Source organism: Heterodontus francisci, unplaced genomic scaffold (assembly GCF_036365525.1).
Source record: "Heterodontus francisci isolate sHetFra1 unplaced genomic scaffold, sHetFra1.hap1 HAP1_SCAFFOLD_410, whole genome shotgun sequence".
Taxonomy (NCBI): Eukaryota; Metazoa; Chordata; class Chondrichthyes; order Heterodontiformes; family Heterodontidae; genus Heterodontus; species Heterodontus francisci.
Window position 1 is genome coordinate 222,927 of NW_027140485.1, and position 19,842 is coordinate 242,768.

Consider the following 19,842-nt stretch of genomic DNA (forward strand, 5'->3'; position numbering starts at 1 on the left):
AGGCCTGGGACAGATCAGCCATGATCTTACTGAATGGCGGGGCAGGCTCGAGGGGCTGAACGGCCTACTCCTGCTCCTACTTCTTGAGTTCTTATTCTTGAGTTCTTGTGAATAATCTAATGGAATATTTTGATGAAGTAACAGAGAAGGCTGATGAAGGGAATGCAGTGTCTGTTGTTTATATGGATTTCAAGAAAGTGTTTGAGAAAGTACCACATAAAAGGCTGGTTAACAAAATTGAGGCTCATGGACTAGGAGGGTCAGTGTCCAATTGGATAAAATTGGCTCAAGGACAGAAAACAGCCAGTCATGGTAAATGGTTGTTTTTCAGACTGGAAGATGGTAGACAGTGGTGTTCCCCAAGGGTCAGTGCTGGGACCACTGTTTTTTTACCTATATATAAGTGCTCAAGATGGCGGCGTCCAGGATGGTGGTCGCGTAAGGCTGGGAGAGGAATTCACCGCAGAGAGAGGGTGAATGGCTGGCAATCCGGGAAAGGACTGCTGATGAAGACCCTGCCAGTTGTGGCCAAGCTTGGAAGGCCATTTGGCTATGTTTGGGGAGCCCGTCCACGGCGACGAACAGGAGGAAGAGCGGCCACATGGTTCCGGCAGCGGCTCCCGCTCACTCTGCGACTCCGCGCTGCTTCCACACAAACTTTCCCTCAACTCCAGCTCGGCTCCTGGATCTGGATCCGGATCCCAGTAGTAGTACACCATTATAAAAGGGACAATGGTGGGAGCTGATGCAATGTTTTATTACCTGCACCCCCTCCCCCCCCCCCCACCCCGATCCCAGCTCACCCCCCTCGCACCCCCTTCCCAGCTGCCCCCTCGCACCATCTTCCCCTCGCACCCCCTTCCCCTGCACCCCTCTCCCCTACCCCCCCACTCCCAGCTCACCCCCCTCGCACGCCCTTACCCCCATCCCCCTCGCACCCCCTGCCCAGCTCCCCCTTGCACCATCTTCCCCTCGCACCCCCTTCCCCTGCACCCCTCTCCCCTACCCCATGCAGCCCCCCTCCCAGCTTCCCCTGCACCCACTTCCCTCCACCCCTTCCCACCGCACTCCTCCTCCTCGCACCCCCCCCTTCTGCTCCCCCTTCCCCCCTTCCCTCCACCTCCTCCCACCGGCATCCACCTACCCCTGTGTAGGGGCCCCAACAACCCCACTGCCTTGTGGGCATCTCGGGAGATACCAAGGCTAAGGGAGTAAACCCTAACAGAAAATGCGGAGCGGAACCCCGAAGGCGATCGTGTGTCACCTTTGGCATGTTTCCAGCAGTTCCTGCAGCCACATTGGTGCCAAACGTCGTGCTCTGCACTCCTTTGGACCCCACCAGGAAGGCCGAGAGGTGGGTTTTGATGCTTGGGCAACTCACAACCTCCATACATCCGCCCAGGCATGCGCCATGGAGAGGTCACTCCATAGTCGCCTCACAGCGACCAAATCAACACAGAAGGCAGCAGTTACGGGTTATAAGTCCAGCTCAATTGGCGTAGAGAATGGGCGCTATGGGTTGCCTTTGTCGGTGGGAGAGGTCATCGCATCTCACTGGACAGCTACCGCCCGCCTCAAACCGGGCAGCCCCCGGTCAGTAAGGTTCTGTCCCGCCACAGTCCACCTGCTTCAATGGGTGCTTGGAGCTCAGGGTCATTGCCCGACAAGTGGACTGCAGCACCGCACCAAACAGCACGACCAGTAAAGGAAAGAAGGTACCAGCCCTTCGTTTTGCAAGCTGGAACATCAGAAATATGTGTCGGAAGACTTTACACAAATCAACGATTCTCGGAAGACCGCCATCATCAACAACGAGCTCAGTAGACTCAATGTGGACATTGCAGCACTTCAGGAGACACGCCTCCCTGCGAGTGGATCTCTAAGAGAGCAAGAATACACCTTCTTCTGGCAGGGTAGGGATCCTAAAGAACCAAGACAGCATGGAGTGGGCTTCGCCATCAGAAACTCTTTGCTCAGCATGATAGAGCCTCCCTCAAATCGCTCGGAACGCATACTGTCCATCCGACTGTTCACCGCCTCTGGTCTAGTACACCTACTCAGCATCTATGCTCCAACACTCTGCTCCCCACCTGAAGTTAAAGACCAGTTCTATGAGGAACTCCATAATATCATTAGTAGCATCCCCAATACCGAACACCTGTTCCTGCTGGGGGACTTTAATGCCAGGGTTGGGGCCGTCCATGACTCATGGCCTTCCTGCCTTGGGTGCTATGGCATTGGAAGGATGAATGAGAATGGACACAGACTGCTGGAGTTGTGTACCTATCATAACCTCTGCATCACCAACTCATTCTTTCACACTAAACCCTGTCACCAGGTTTCTTGGAGGCACCCAAGATCACGTCGTTGGCATCAGCTGGACCTCATCGTCACAAGGCGAGCCTCTTTAAATAGTGTTCAAATCACACGCAGCTTCCACAGTGCGGACTGTGACACCGACCACTCCCTGGTGTGCAGCAAGGTTAGCCTCAAACCAAAGAAGCTGCATCACTCCAAGCAGAAGGGCCGCCCGTGCATCAACACTAGCAGAATTTCTCATCCACAGCTGTTATGCAAGTTTCTAAATTCATTTGAAAAAGCCCTCTAAAACACTCCCATAGGGGATGCAGGGACCAAGTGGGCCCACATCAGAGACGCCATCTATGACTCAGCAATGACCACCTATGGCAATTGTGTGAAGCGGAATGCAGACTGGTTTCAATCTCACATTGAAGAGCTGGAACCTGTCATAGCCGCTAAGCGCATTGCACTGCTGAACTACAAGAAAGCCCCCAGCGAGTTAACATCCATAGCACTTAAAGCTGCCAGAAGCGCTGTACAAAGAACAGCCAGGTGCTGCGCAAATGACTACTGGCAACACCTATGCAGTCATATTCAGCCAGCTACAGGAGAAATGCCGTGAACAACAGATGCCCCTCAACGTTGCTTTCATAGATCTTACCAAAGCCTTTGACCTCGTCAGCAGACGTGGTCTCTTCAGACTACTAGAAAAGATTGGATGCCCACCAAAGCTACTAAGTATCATCACCTCATTTCATGACAATATGAAAGGCACAATTCAGCATAGCAGCACATCATCATACCCCTTTCAAATCCTGAGTGGCGTGAAACAGGGCTGTGTTCTCACACCTACACTGTTTGGGATCTTCTTCTCCCTGCTGCTCTCACATGCAGTCAAGTTCTCAGAAGAAGGAATTTTCCTCCACACAAGGTCAGGTGGCAGGTTGTTCAACCTTGCCCGTCTAAGAGCGAAGACCAAAGTACGGGATGTACTCATCATGGAACTCCTCTTTGCTGAAAATGCTGCGTTAACATCTCATACTGAAGAGTGTCTGCAGAGACTCATCGACAGGTTTGCGGCTGCCTGCAATGAATTTGGCCTAAACATCAGCCTCAAGAAAACGAACATCATGGGACACATTGTACAGTGAGCTCGTCACTGGTACCAGACCCACCGGCCGTCCATGGCTCCGCTTTAAAGACGTCTGCAAACGCGACATGAAGTCCTGTGACATTGATCACAAGTTGTGGGAGTCAGTTGCCAGCGATTGCCAGAGCTGGCGGGCAACCATAAAGCGGGACTAAAGCGTGGCGAGTCGAAGAGACTTCGCACTTGGCAGGAAAAAAGAAAGAAGCGCAAGGAGAGAGCCAATTGTGTAACAGCCCCGACAACCAATTTTATCTGCAGCACCTGTGGAAGAGTCTGTCACTCTAGAATTGGTCTTTATAGCCACTCCAGGCGCTGCTGCACAAACCACTGACCACCTCCAGGCGCTTACCCATTGTCTCTCGAGACAAGGAGGCCAAAGAAGATATAAGTGTTCTAAAGAGTGTGCAGGGACAGAGGAACCTGGGGGTTCATGTGCATAGATCTTTGAAGTTGGTAGGACATATTGAGAGGGTGGTTAGTTAAGAATATGGGATCTTGGGCTTCATATATAGAGGCATAGAGTACAAAAGCAGGGAAGTTATGCTGAACCTTTATAAAACTCTGATTATGTTCCAGCTTGAGGGTTGTGTCCAGTTCTGTTCACCACATTTCAGAAAATATTTCAGAGGATCCTTGAGCAGGTGCAAAGGAGATTTACCAGAATGGTTCCAAGGATGAGGGATTTTAGTTACAAGGTTAGGTTGGTGAAGCTGGCTTTGTTCTCCTTGTAGCAAAGGAGAATGAGGAGAGATTTGATACAGGTGCACAAGATATGACAGGCTTAGATGAGTGAGACAAGAAAAAACTGTTCCCATTAACTGATGGTACAAGGTCTAGGGGACACAGATTGAAGGTTTTGGGGAAGAGATGGAGGAGGAATGTGAGAAAGCACTTTTTTATGCAGCGAGTGGTAATGACCTGGAACTCACCACCCATAAGGCTGGTGGAAGCAGAAATCAATGATTTAAAAAGGAAATTGGATGGCCACTTGGAGGAAATAAAGTTGCAGGGCTACAGGGATCGATTGGGGAAGTGGGACTGACTGGATTGCTCCATGGAGAGCCTGCATGGACTCGATGGGCCGAATGGCCTACTTCTATGCCATAAATGGTTTGATGACTCATTACTCCACTGAAACATCAGGAATCTGCACATTTGCCGAATAAACTGAAATCTAGAAGTTATATAGGACATACGGCACAGAAACAGGCCATTTGGCCACCAGTCCAGTTATTCTTCATTCAAGCCTCCTCCCATCCTTCCTCATCTAAATGTATCATTGTCACCCTTTCTTCCTTTCTCCCTCATATACTTGTCTAGCTTGCCCTTAAATGCATCTATACTATGCGCTTCAACCACTCCCTGTGCTAGTGCGTTCCACATTGTCACCAGTCTTTAGGTAAAGAAGTTTCTTCTGAATTCTTTATTGGATTTCTTGCTGACTATCTTATATTGATGGCCTCTAGCTATGTTCTTCCCCAGAAGAGGAAACACTCTCTCTGATCTACTGTATCAAAACTTTTAGAATTTTGAAGACCTCTATTAGGTCACTCTTGGACCAGAGCGGCAGCGGCAGTCGGCAGGCGGATCTAGGAGGAGGCAGATCCGGAGCGGGACCTGTGAAATAAAGAGCGGGGCTCGAGGCCTTCACTTACCTTGGACCAGAGCGGTGGCGGCAGTCGGCAGGCGGACCTGGGAGGAGGCGGATCTGGAACGGGACCTGTGAAATAAAGAGCGGGGCTCGAGGCCTTCACTTACCTTGGACCAGAGCGGTGGCGGCAGTCGGCAGGCGGACCTGGGAGGAGGCGGGTCTGGAACGGGACCTGTGAAATAAAGAGCGGGGCTGGAGGCCTTCACTTACCTTGGACCGGAACGGCGGCAGCTGTCGGCAGGCTCTCTCTCTTTTTCGGCGCATGCTGAGTTTCAAAGGAGAAGGAAGAAAAGACTTACAGTGACATCACAGGAAATCTGTAAGCTGATTGGTTGGGTAAGTAACAGCTGTTAGTGCCTGTAAATAGCTTTAAAAAATCAGGGGAGAGAAAGTTTTTTTTAAGAAAACCTCAAAACCTAACTTGTAAGTGATAAAGTTAGAAAGAGTGTTTTTTGTTTTTAATTAGCATAATTTATTAATAATTACTTGTAATTATTACTAATTTTTTAATATAATAAGTAGCAGTTTTTAGGGAATCAAGATCCCTCGTGTAAATGATCGAAAATTGTTTGAGTAAATTAAGGGTAAGTCGTGGCAGGGCAACTCAGCAAAGCGGAGTGCCCCTCCTGTGCAATGTGGGAAGTCAGGGACACTTCCAGTGTCCAGGGCGAAAACATGTGCAGCAAGTGTCTCCAGCTGCAGCTGCTTGAAATCTGTGTTTCGGATCTGGAGCAGTGGCTGGGGATACTGTGGAGCATCCGCGAGGCTGAGATCATCGTGGATAGCACGTACAGGGAGGTGGCCACACCGCAGGTAAAGACTGCTCAGGCAGAAAAGGAATGGATGACCGCCAGGCAGAGTAGAAGAACTAGGCAGGTAGCACAGGAGTCCCTTGGGTCCATCTGCCTCTCTAACAGATTTTCTGCTTTGAGTACTGTTTGGGGAGATAGCTTCTCAGGGGAATGCAGCAAAAGCCACGTCTGTGGCACCACGGGTGGCTCAACTGCACAGGAGGGGAGGAAAGAGAGTGGCAGAGCAATAGTGATAGGGGATTCTATCGTAAGGGACACAGATAGGCGTTTCTGTGGCCGCAAACGTGACTCCAGGATGGTATGTTGCCTTCCTGGTGCTTGGGTCAAGGATGTCACAGAGAGGGTGCAGGACATTCTGAAGGGGAGGGTGAACAGTCAGAGTTCGTGGTTCACATTGGTACCAACGACATAGGTAGAAAGAGGGATGAGGTCCTGCAACAAGAATTTAGTGAGCTAGGTCGCAGATTAAAAAGCAGGACCTCAAAGGTTGTAATCTCTGGATTACTCCCGGTGCCACGTGCTAGTGAGTATAGGAATAGGAGGATAAAGCAGATGAATGCATGGCTGAAGACATGGTGCAAGAGGGAGGGCTTTAGGTTCCTGGATCACTGAGTCGGTTTCTGGTGAAGGTGGGACCTGTACAAGTTGGACGGGTTGCACCTGAACCAGAACGGGACCAACATCCTTGCTGAGAAGTTTGCTCATGCTGTTGGGGGGTGTTTAAATTAATTTGGCAGGGGGATGGGATACAGAGTGGAGGTACAGTAGGGGGTGATGCACAGCCAAATACAGAAGAGAAATTAAGTCAGTCTGGAAGGCAGAGCAAATATAGACCTGTTAAGGCACAAGTGAACAATGCAAGGCTGGATTGCATCGAATTTAACACAAGGAGTCTTACAAATAAGGCAGATGAAATGAGGGCGTTAACACATGGGATTATGATATTATTGCTATCACAGAGACATGGTTAAGGGAAGGGCAGGACTGGCAGCTCAATATTCCAGGATACAGAATCTACAGGTGTGACAGGGGGGTATAAAAGAGGAGGTGATATTGCACTATTGATCAAGGAGTCAATTACTGCAGTAAGGAGGGATGATATCTTCGAAGGTTCCTCAAATGAGGCCATGTGAGTAGAACTTAAAAACAAAAAGGGGGCAATCACTTGGCTGGGAGTTTACTAAAGGCCTCCAAACAGTCAGGGAGAGATAGAGGAGCAGATATGTCAGCAAATCTCAGAGAGGTGTAAAAATAATAGGGTAATAATGGTAGGGGATGTCAACTTCTCCAATATTAACTGGGATAGTCTTAGTGCAAAAGGCTTGAAGAGGACGAAATTCTTAAAATGCATACAGGAGAGCTTTTTGAGCCAGTATGTAGAAAGTCCTACAAGAGAAGGGGCAGTACTGGACTTAATCTTAGGCAATGAAGCCGGTCAAGTGGTAGAAGTGTCAGTGGGGGAGCATTTTGGGGATAGTGACCATAACTCTGTATGATTTAAGGTAGTTATGGAAAAGGACAAAGATGGATCAGAAATAAAGGTACCAGATTGGGGGAAGGCCGATTTAAATATGATAAAACAGGATCCGGCCAAAGTGGACTGGGAGCAGCTACTTGTAGGAAAGTCTTCATCAGACCAGTGGAAGCCATTCAAAAAGGAAATAGTGAGAGTTCAGGGCCAATATGTTCCCGTAAAGATGAAGGTTAAGACCAACAAGTCCAGGGAACCCTGGATGTCAAGGGATATACAGGATTGGATAAGGAAAGAAAAGGAGGCTTATGGCAGATTCAGAGGGCTGAAAACAGCGGAGGCCCTAGAGGGGTATAGAAAATGTAGGGGGGTACTTAAAAAAAGTAATTAGGAGAGCGAAGAGGTGGCATGAAAAAACACTGGTGGGCAAGATAAAGGAAAATCCCAAGGCGTTTTATCAGTATATTAAGGACAAGAGGCTAACTAGGGAAAGAGTAGGGCCCATTAGGGACCAAAGTGGCAATCTGTTTGTGGAGCCGGAGGACGTAGGTGAAGTTTTAAATGATTACTTTTCATCGGTGTTCACTATGGGAAAGGACGTTGTAGGTGTAGAGATCAGGGAGGGGGATTGTGATATACTTGAACATATTAGCATTGAAAGGGATGAGGTATTAGCAGTTTTAGCGGGCTTAGAAGTGGATAAATACGCTGGCTCAGATGAGATGTATCCCAGGCTGTTAAGTGAGGCAAGGGAGGAGATAGCAGGGGCTCTGACACAAATTTTCAAATCCTCTCTGGCCACACGAGAGGTACCAGAGGACTGGAGGACAGTGAATGTGCTACCATTATTCAAGAAGGGTAGCAGGGATAAACCAGGTAATTACAGGCCAGTGAGTCTAACATCAGTGGTAGGGAAACCATTGGAAAACATTCTGAGGGACAGGATTAATCTCCACTTGGAGAGGCAGAGATTAATCAAGGATAGTCAGCATGGCTTTGTCAGGGGAAGATCATGTCTAAAAAACTGGATTGAATTTTTCGAGGAGGTGACTAGATGTGTAGATGAGGGTAAGGCAGTTGATGTAGTCTACATGGACTTCAGTAACGCTTTTTATAAGGTCCCGCATGGGAGATTGGTGAAGAAGTTAAGAGCCCATGGGATCCAGGGCAATTTGGCAAAGTGGATCCAAAATTGGCTCAGTGGCAGGAGGCAGAGGGTGATGGTCGAGGGCTGTTTTTGCGATTGGAAGCCTCTGACCAGTGCTGTACCGCAGGGATCGGTGCTGGGACCCTTGCTGTTTGTAGTGTACATTAATGATTTAGACATGAATATAGAAGGTATGATCAGTAAGTTCGCAGATGACACGAAAATTGGAGGTGTCGTAAATAGTGAGGAGCAAAGCCTTAGATTACAGGACAATATAGATGGCCTGGTAAGATGGGCGGAGCTGTGGCAAATGGAATTTAATCCTGAGAAGTGTGAGGTGATGCATTTTGGGAGGACTAACATGGCTAGGGAATATACAATGGGTGGTAGGACCCTAGGAAATACAGAAGGTCAGAGGGACCTTGGTGTACTTGTCCATAGATTACTGAAGGCAGCAGCACAGGTAGATAAGGTGGTTTTGAAGGCATACGGGATACTTGCTTTTATTAGCCAAGGCATAGAATATAAGAGCAGGGAGGTTATGATGGAGCTGTATAAAACTCTAGTTAGGCCACAGCTGGAGTACTGTGTACAGTTCTGGTCGCCTCACTATGGGAAGGATGTGATTACACTGGAGAGGGTGCAGAGGAGATTCACCAGGATGTTGTTTGGGCTGGAGCATTTCAGTTATGAACAGAGACTTGATAGGCTAGGGTTGTTTTCCTTAGAGCAGAGAAGGCTGAAGGGAGACCTGATCGAGGTATACAAAATTATGAGGGGCATCGACAGGGTAGATAGGAAGAAACTTTTTCCCTTAGTGGAGGTGTCAAAAACCAGGGGGCATAGATTTAAGGTAAGGAGCAGGAGGTTTCGAGGCGATTTGAGGAAAAACCTGATCACCCAGAGGGTGGTTGGAATCTGGAACACACTGCCTGAAGGGGTGGTAGAGGCAGAAACCCTCACAACATTTAAGAAGTATTTAGATGAGCACTTGAAACAGGAAATTGGGCTTAGAATAGATCGGTGCTTGATGGCTGGCATGGACACAATGGGCCGAAGGGCCTGTTTCTGTGCTGTATAACTCTATAACTCTATGACCCCTCAGCCTTATTGTTTCAAGAGAAAAGAGACCAAACCTGTTCATCCTTTCCTGATATGTATACCAACACATTTCTGGTATCATCATTGTAAATCTTCTTTGCACCCTCTCCAGTACCTCTCTATACTTTTTATAATATGGCAACCAGAAATGCAGGCAGTACTCTGAGTGTGGTCTAACCAAGGTTCGATACAAGTTTAGCATAATTTTCCTATTTTTCAGTGCTATTCCTTGAGAAATAAAGCCTAGTGCTTTTTTTATGGCCTTGCTAACCTGTGGCACAACTTTTAGTGATTGGTGTATTTGTACTCTGAGATCCTTTGTTTCTCCACCCTACCTAGACTTGCACCTTCCAGGTGTGGCCTCACTATTCATCCTACCAAAATGTACTACCTCACATTGCTGTCAGTGATTCTATGCTTCTCCAGGGGGTGCACTGTTGAGACACCCCCAGATTACAGTCAATGGAAATCAATTGAATTGATGGGAACTTCCACTCTTATGCTGCTAGTCTTGCTGTAAAAACCTTTGAAAAAGTTACACCTTGCTAAATGAGCTGTAACTGGGTTTTAACAGCTTACTAACTTCATAATGACTGTTAAACACCCTCACTGGCCCTGAAAAGCTAATTTTATATTTGTGGGATGACAAATTTCTCCACAATGATTAAAAATTCTATTAAATTTTTTTTGAAGTTTGTTTACATTGATATTTTAGGTTCCATCTAAAGCCAATCGTAATAATTTATTTCACTATCTGGAAAATTAAATTGAAAGGGCTTTTAATTTCCTGGTTTGTTGTTGGTGAGAATACTTCAATGGGATTGGCAGCTTACCTGCTTGATGACATCACTGTTGCTGCATGCCAAGAGATCCTCTGACTTGGCGCCATATTTAAACTGTTGTCGGGAGAGGTGAAAACCATGTCACAGTGATTGCTAGATCTATATGGGCAACTTTCTTCAAGATCAGCGATGAGTACTATTGTTCTGCCATTGACTGCAAAATTCGGCCCCTGACTGTTCTAATGATCTACACTGTGAGCACAATACAGTGAAATCTCTGGATCTGAAGTCAACCTGTGCTCAGGCCTGAGATATTGCGACACATGGCTCCCTCTGCTGGACACAGCAGCTTTACAAATGGTTCAGAAGCTGAGAAAAAAGACTTGCATTTATATCGAGCCTTTCATGAACTCAGAACATCCCAAAGCATTTTACAGCCAAGGAAGTACATTGGTAGTAACTGTTGTAATGTAGGAAATCCAGCAACTAATTTGCACACATCAAGATACCACAAACAACAATGTGACAATGGTCAGATAAGCAATTCCAGTGGTGTTGGTTGAGGGACAAATATTGTTTAGTTTTAGTTTAGATTAGAGATACAGCACTGAAACAGGGCCTTCGGCCCACCGAGTCTGTGCCGACCATCAACCACCCATTTATACTAATCCTACACTAATTCCATATTCCTACCACATCCCCACCTGTCCCTATATTTCCCTACCACCTACCTATACTAGGGGCAATTGCTAATGGCCAATTAACCTATCAACCTGCAAGTCTTTGGCATGTGGGAGGAAACCGGAGTACCCGGAGGAAACCCACGCAGACACAGAGAGAACTTGCAAACTCCACACAGGTTGTACCCGGAATTGAACCCGGGTCACTGGAGCTGTGAGGCTGCGGTGCTAACCATTGCGCCACTGTGCCACCCGGCCAGGACTCTGGGCAGAACTCTGCTGTACTTCTTTGAAATACTGCCATAGGATCTTTTACATCCACCTGAGAGGACAGAGGAGGTCTTGGTTTAACATCACACCCGAAAAAGGGCACCTCCGACAGTGCAGCGCTCCCTCGGTACCACTTCCCACCCCCCCCTCCCCACCCCGCCGCAACAATACAGCGCTCCCTTAGTACGGACCCTCTGACAGCGCAGCACACCCTAAGTACTGATCCTCCTACTGTGCATCCCCCACTCAGTACTGACCCTCTGACAGTACACTGTCCACTCAGTACTGACTCTTCGATAGTACAGCTCTCCCTCAGTACTGACCCTCTGACTGTGCAGCACTCCCTCAATACTGACCCTCCGACAGTGCAGTACTCACTCAGTGCTGCCCCTCCGACAGTGAAGCGCTCCCTCAGTACCGACCCTCCAACAGTGCACCGCCCACTCAGTACTGACCCTCCGACAGTGCAGCACTCACTCAGTGCTGCCCCTCCGACAATGCAGCACTCCCTCAGTACTGGCTCTCCGACAATGCAGTGCTCCTTCAGTACTAACCCTCCAACAGTGCACCGCCCGTCAGTACTGATCCTCCGACAGTGCAGTGCGCACTCAGTACTGACCCTCCAACAGTGCAGCGCTTCCTCAGCACTGCCCCTCCAACAGTGCAGTGCTCCCTCAGCACTACCCCTCGGACAGTGCAACACACCCTCAGTACTGACCCTCCGACAGTGCAGCACTCCCTCAATACTGACCCTCCAAAAGTACACTGCCCACTCCCGCACCAGAGTGTCAGCCTTGATTTTGGAGCTCAAGTTTTTAGAGTAGGACTCGAATCCATGACCTTCTGATTCAAATGCAGTCTCTGATGGAGAGAGAAGTCTTTTGACACTAAAGCCCATATTTTAATCTAATTTGCCTGGCAGCAAGTCAATGCATTGTAAAGTTGGGTGGGGTGTTAAAACGGGTGTCCGACCCAAACCCCCCCTTCCCACTGGGCAACACTGGGGTTTATTTTTGTGTACCACATTCATGTCTTCAAAATAGGTTTTTAAAAATGCAGGAAATATGTAGTGGGTCGTTCAGCACCTGGAAAGAGAATGTGCAGGGCCTCTGTCTGTGTCTCTGTGTCAGTAGCCCCACAGCACAGCATTTCGGGCGAATTAGTCACTCCCTGTTCCCATTAATTCCCAGATATCCCATGCTGTCACATTTAACAGAGCTTAAGCATTTTTTTAGCATTGAAAGGGCAGTGTTGAAAACAACTCTTTCCAAACATCCAGTATCAAAGAACAGCATGTTAGGACTATCAGCACACATTCGGCTACCGTGCCTGTTGAATGGCTGTGCCTCACCCATGCTGCAGTTTGGACTGTTCTTTGCAGGTGAAAGGGAGACCTACCTAGGTGGCACTCTGTCATATCTGTCAGAAATGTCCCAAAGTACTTCCCACATAATGAATCCCTCCAACATATAGTCACTACGTATAGTCACTGTTATGTAAGGAAAGAATGAATGTCCTATTGCACTGCTGTCACTGCTACACCTCCTGTGCTTTCCGTCTTTTCGAGAAATGTTGTGCAGAAATAGTTGAGCCCAGGACAGAGTTGCTCTTCGATTGCTCTTAAATATATCAAGGTACTGTCACAGAATTTCAGAATCGTTACAGTGCAGAAGGAGGCCATTCGGCCCATCGCATCCACACCGGCTCTCCGAAAGAGCAATTCCCTCAGTTCCATTCCCCTGTCTTCACCCCATAACCCTGCACATTCTTCCTTTTCATATAACTGTCCAATTCCCTTCTGAATGCTTCAATTGAACCTGCCTCCACCACGTTCTCAGGCAGCACATTCCAGACCTTAACCACTCGCTGCATGAAAAAGTTTTTCCTCATATCACTTTTGCTTCTTTTACCAAATACTTTTACTATTCTCTTACTAAATATTTTAAATCTGTGCCCTCTCGTTCTCGATCCTTTCACAAGTGGGAACAGTTTCTCTCTATCTACTCTGTCCAGACCCCTCATGATTTTGAATACCTCTATCAAATCACCTCTCAGCCTTCTCTTCTCCAAGGAAAACAGTCCTAATTTCTTCAATCTACCTTCATAACTGAAATTCCTCATCCCTGGAACCATTCTTGTGAATCTTTTCTGTACTTTCTCCAATGCCCTCATGTCTTTCCTATAGTGCGGCGCCCAAAACTGGATGCAATAGTCCAGCTTAGGCTGAACAAGTGTCTTATCCAAGTTCAATATAACTTCCTTGCTCTTGTACTCTGCCCCTATTAATAAAGCTCTGGATACTGTATGCTTTATTAACAGCTCTCTCAACCTGTCCTTCCACATTCAATGACTTATGCACATATACACGCAGGTCCCTCTGATCTTGCACCCTCTTTAGAATTGTACCCTTTATTTTATATTGTCTCTCCATGTTCTTCCTACCAAAATGAATCACTTCACATTTCTCTGCATTGACCTTCATCTGCCACCTGTCTGCCCATTCCACCGACTTGTCTATGGCCTTTTGAAGTTCTACACTATCCTCCTCACAGTTCACAATTTTTCCAAATTTTATATCATCTGCAAATGTGGGCAAAAACTATGACAATAATCTTAAATACACAGCACCAATCCACACTGAAAGCCTTTCACCCTCCTGAAGTCCACTCACACTCTCCACATCTCAGTCACCTCGACATGGCTGGTGTCATGAGCTAATGTACGGATATTACAGCAGCTAATATGGACTCAGTCATTTCACAACAGTATGAACAGCAGGAATAAAAACAAGAAATGCTGGAACCACTCAGCAGGTCTGGCAGCATCTGTGAAAAGAGAAGCAGAGTTAACGTTTCAGGTCAGTGACCCAGCATCTGCAGTATTTTGCTTTTATTTTAGTATGAATAGCAGGGCAGACAGATCCCTGTGTCCCTGCCTCTCCCACACAGTTCCACCCATTTAGCACCAGCTCCACTACAGGCCAGATTCACTCCACATACTAACAATGTTTACACTTTTCCAAAATCTCATATTCTGAACCTAACTAAATGCTTGTGAACAGCAAGTATATTGTAGCTCATGAATCAGTGGATGGAAAGCCCTCACTAACTGTGGAGAATATGCTTTGTTGGGAGTGCAAAGTGTCACCAGAAAGTGGCACAGTGCAGAATAGATTTGCTCACCCTGGTTTTCCGACATCTAGAGCCTGATGAACTGCAGGCAGCGGAACTTTTCCCATGATAAACAACATGACTTCTGACCTTTGATAGGCAGGCAAAGTGTTGGCAAAAGCACCTGAAGGAAAAGGAGAAAGGCAAGTAACAGGAAATGGTGAACAGACACAGCAGCAATTTAGGGCAATGTACCATCAGTGACAATCACAGTGCACCGCCAGAAGTGTGAGTAATGCATTTGGGGAAGGCTAACAAGGCAAGCAAATAACAATAAATGGTAGGATATTGAGAAATGTAAAGGAACAGAGGCGCCTTGGTGTGCATGTCCACAGATCCCTGAAGGTGGCTGGACAGGTAGATAAGGTGGTTAAGAAGGCATAAGAGATACTTGCCTTTATTAACCAAAGCACAGAATATAAGAGCCGGGAGGTTATGCTGAAACTGTATAAAACACGGGTTAGTCCACAACTGGAGTATTACGTGCAGTTCTGGTCACCGCACTTTAAAGATGTGATTGCACGGGAGAGGGTACAGAGGAGATTTACGGGGATGTTGCCTGGACTGGAGAATTTTAGTTATGAGGAGAGATTGGATCGGCTAGGGTTGTTTTCTTTGAAACAGAGAAGGCTGAGGGGAGACCTAATTGAAGTGTATAAAATTATGAAGGGTGTAGATCAAGTGGACAGGAAGGCCCTTTTCCCCTTGGTTCAATAAGATCATGGCTGATCTGTGCGTCTCGAATTTCACACTCCCATCTACCCCTGATAATGTTTGATTCCCTTGCCTAACAAGAATCTATCTACTCCCGCCTTAAAAATATTCAATGACCCAGCCTTCACCACTAACCTGAAGACAGGAGCGGCGGTGGCTGGCGGAGCTGGGCAGAAGCTGATCCAGAGCGGCAGCTGTAAAAGAGAGCGCAGGGCTCGAGGCCCTCACTTATCTGAAGACAGGAGCAGCGGCGGCTGGCGGACCTGCTCTCTCTCTCGGCGCACGCTGACACTCGAAAAAAAACTTACAGTGACATCACGGGAAATCTGCAAGGTGATTGGTTGGGTGAGTAGCAGCTGTTAGTGCATTTAAATAGTTTAAAAAAATAAGGGGAAAGATTTTTTGTTGATAAAAACCCACGAGTAATAAGGTTAGTACTACTGAAGTGTTTTTTTAAATTCAGTGTAACTTATTAAGGACTTTAGATTGTAGTAGGTAGAAAAAGGCCCCTAGTGTAATCAGTATTTTTTAATTAAGGCAGTAATTAATTAATCTAAGGGTAAGTCATGACAGGACAACTCAGCCCCATGATATGCTCCTCCTGCGCTATGTGGGAAATCAGGGACGCGTCCAGTGTCCCTGACAACCATGTGTGCAGGAAGTGTATCCATCTGCATCTACTGACTACCCGCATTACGGAGCTGGAGCTGCGGGTGGATTCACCGTGGAGCATCCGTGATGCTGAGAACATCATGGATAGCACATTTAGCGAGGTGGTCACACTGCAGGTAATGGCTGCACAGGCAGAAAAGGGATGGGTGACCACCAGGTGGAGTAGTAGGCACAGGCAGGTAGTGCAGGAGTCCCCTGTGGCCATCCCCCTCTCAAACAGATATACCGCTTTGGATAATGTTGTTGGGGGGGGGGGGTGACCTCCCAGGGGAAAGGAGCAACAGCCAAGTTCGTGGCACCACAGAGGCCTCTGCTGTACATCAGGGGAGGAAAAGGGGTGGAAGAGCTATAGTGATAGGGGATTCCTCCAGGATGTATGTTGCCTTCTTGGTGCTAGGGTCAAGGATGTCAGGGAGTGGCTGCAGGACATTCTGAAGGGGGAGGGGGAGCAGCCAGAGGTCATGATACACATTGGTACCAATGACATAGGTAGAAAGAGGGATGAGGTCCTGCAAAAAGATTTCAGGGAGCCAGGTAGCAGATTAAAAAGCAGGACCTCAAAGGTTGTAATCTCTGGATTACTCCCTGTGCCACATGTTAGCGAGTATAGGAATAGGAGGATAGAGCAGATGAATGCGTGGCTGTGGAGATGGTGCAGGAGGGAGGACTTTAGGTTCCTGGATCACTGGGTCTGTTTCTGGCAAAGGTGGGATCTGTACAAGTTGGACGGGTTGCAACTGAACCAGAATGGGACCAACATCCTTGCTGGGAGGTTTGCTAGTGCTGTTGGGGGGGGGGGGGGGGTGGCGGGGGCGGCGTTAAACTAATTTGGCAGGGGGATGGGATACAGAGTGAAGGTACAGTAGGGGCAGAGGCACAGCCAAATATAGAAGAGAAACTGAGTCAGCCTTGAAGGCAGAGCAAATATAGACCTGTTAAGGCACAAGTGAAAAATGCAAGGCTTGATTTCATTTACTTTAATGCAAGCAGTCTTACTAATAAGGCAGATGAATTGAGGGCATTGATTAGCACATGGGATTATAATATTATTGCTATCACAGAGACACAGCTGAGGGAGGGGCAGGACTGGCAACTCAATATTCCAGGGTACAGAATCTTCAGGCTTGACAGGGTCGGGGATAAAAGAGGTGGCATTGCACTGTTGATCAAGGAGTCAATTACTGCAGGAAGGAGGGATGATATCTTAGAAGGTTCCTCAAATGAGGCAATATAGGTAGAACCTAAGAACAAAAAGGGGGCTATCACTTGGTTGGGCGTGTACTGCAGGCCTCCAAACAGTCAGGGAGAGATAGAGGAGCAGATATGTAGGCAAATCTCAGACAGGTGTAAAAATAATAGGGTAATAATAGTAGGGGATTTCAACTTACCTAATATCAAGAACAAAGAACAAAGAAAATTACAGCACAGGAACAGGCCCTTCGGCCCTCCAAGCCTGCGTCGATCCAGATCCTCTATCTAAACATGTCGCCTATTTTCTAAGGGTCTGTATCTCTTTGCTTCCTGCCCATTCATGCATCTCTCTAGATACATCTCAAAAGACGCTATTGTGCCTGCGTCTACCACCTCCGCTGGCAAAGCGTTCCAGGCACCCACCACCCTCTGCGTAAAGAACTTTCCACGCATATCCCCCCCTAAACGTTTCCCCTCTCACTTTGAACTCGTGACCCCGAGTAATTGAATCCCCCATTCTGGGAAAAAGCTTCTTGCTATCCACCCTGTCTATACCTCTCATGATTTTGTACACCTCAATCTGGTCCCCCCTCAACCTCCATTTTTCTAATGAAAATAATCCTAATCTACTCAACCTCTCTTCATAGCTCGCGCCCTCCATACCAGGCAACATCCTGGTGAACCTCCTCTGCACCCTCTCCAAAGCATCCACATCCTTTTGGTAATGTGGCGACCAGAACTGCACGCAGTATTCCAAATGTGGCCGAACCAAAGTCTTATACAACTGTAACATGACCTGCCAACTCTTGTACTCAATACCCCGATGAAGGAAAGCATGCCGTATGCCTTCTTGACCACTCTACTGACCTGCATTGCCACCTTCAGGGAGCAATGGACCTGAACACCCAAATCTCTCTGTACATCAATTTTCCCCAGGACTTTTCCATTTACTGTATAGTTCACTCTTGAATTGGATCTTCCAAAATGCATCACCTCGCATTTGCCCTGATTGAACTCCATCTGCCATTTCTCTGCCCAACTCTCCAATCTTTCTATATTCTGCTGTATTCTCTGACAGTCCCCTTCACTATCTGCTACTCCACCAATCTTAGTGTCGTCTGCAAACTTGCTAATCAGACCACCTATACTTTCCTCCAAATCATTTATGTATATCACAAACAACAGTGGTCCCAGCACGGATCCCTGTGCAACACCACTGGTCACACGTCTCCATTTTGAGAAACTCCCTTCCACTGCTACTCTCTGTCTCCTGTTGCCCAGCCAGTTCTTTATCCATCTAGCTAGTACACCCTGGACCCCATGCGACTTCACTTTCTCCATCAGCCTACCATGGGGAACCTTATCAAACGCCTTACTGAAGTCCATGTATATGACATCTACAGCCCTTCCCTCATCAATCAACTTTGCTCAAAGAATTCTATTAAGTTGGTAAGACATGACCTTCCCTGCACAAAACCATGTTGCCTATCACTGATAAGCCCATTTTCTTCCAATTTTCTGCCCATTTAGATCCTATCCCTCAGTATCTTCTCCAGCAGCTTCCCTACCACTGACGTCAGGCTCACCGGTCTATAATTACCTGGATTTTCCCTGCTACCCTTCTTAAACACGGGGACAACATTAGCAATTCTCCAGTCCTGGGATAGTCTTAGTGCAAAAGATTTAAAGGGGGCGGAATTCTTAAAATGCATACAGGAGAGCTTTTTGAGCCAGTACGTAAAAAGTCCTACAAGAGAAGGGGCGGTACTGGACCTAGTTTTTGTTTGCACTGGAGTGCTGACGTGGTTGCATTAGAGTGCGATAGTGGAAGTTTGGTAACTGAGGATAATTAAGGGTTAATTTTATCTTAAATCTAATCTGTCTTTTATTCAGCAGATTAACTTAACAGTTGCTGTTAGGGTTGGAGAAGGTGAGTTTTAGACCAGCTTTAAACAGGGTTCACTCAGGCTCTGCTTGCAGCTGCACCTTGTTAATTAGAGAATTGGCTTAAACCAGTTTTCAGGGGCGAGAGTCAGTCAGTATAAAAGTGAGCCATCTTACAGTGCTGACTTTGTTTGTGCTGGAGTGCTGACTTGGGTTGCATTAGAGTGCTGTAGTGGAAGTTTGGTAACTGAGGATGTTCGGTGAGGAGGGAGTGAGGAGCTCCTTTCATTTCCTACCTGTCCTCAGAGTGAGGGGAGCAGAGAGCTTCCAAAGAGCACAGCTGACTAGGAGAAGACTCGGAGGGCAGAGTTCCAGACCGGTAAGTATAAAAAAACTTACCTCGGGGTTTTGTGGCCTGCATCCAGGGAGAAGACTTGGAGGGTGGAGTTCCAGACCGGGAAGTATAAAAAAACATATCTCTGGTAAAAAAAAACTGAAAGTGATGTCACAGGAAAGCTGTGACCTGATTGGCTGGTAGGGAATTTTTACTGAATTTGAAAATAAAACATGGATAAAAATTGATTAAAACCCTAATTAACTTATTAATAAGTAGAGTAACTAAACCAGAGGGAGGAGATTACTGTATTTAGTTAGCATTTAATATTTATAGTAGGAATCTAGCACGAGGGACCATATTGTTAATTATAACAATTTAGTAAGGATTTAATAAGTATTTATTTATTTCAAATGAATTTATTAATTAGTGCCAGAAATGTCAGTTAGAGGGGTGAAGTGCTTCACCTGTGAGATGTGGGAAGTCCGTGATGCTTCCAGCGTTCCGGACGA

At 47.1% G+C, this 19,842-nt stretch overlaps 1 protein-coding gene across 1 annotated transcript in view; it reads right to left on the reverse strand.

The window, feature by feature from the left end:
• LOC137359987 (protein EFR3 homolog B-like) overlaps window positions 1–19,842 on the reverse strand; it is a 257,272-nt gene that overhangs the window by 126,740 nt on the left and 110,690 nt on the right. Inside the window, exon 11 of the mRNA XM_068025582.1 lies at window positions 14,548–14,659. Coding sequence (XP_067881683.1) covers window positions 14,548–14,659 — 112 coding nt within the window. The remainder of the gene's footprint in view (window positions 1–14,547; window positions 14,660–19,842) is intronic.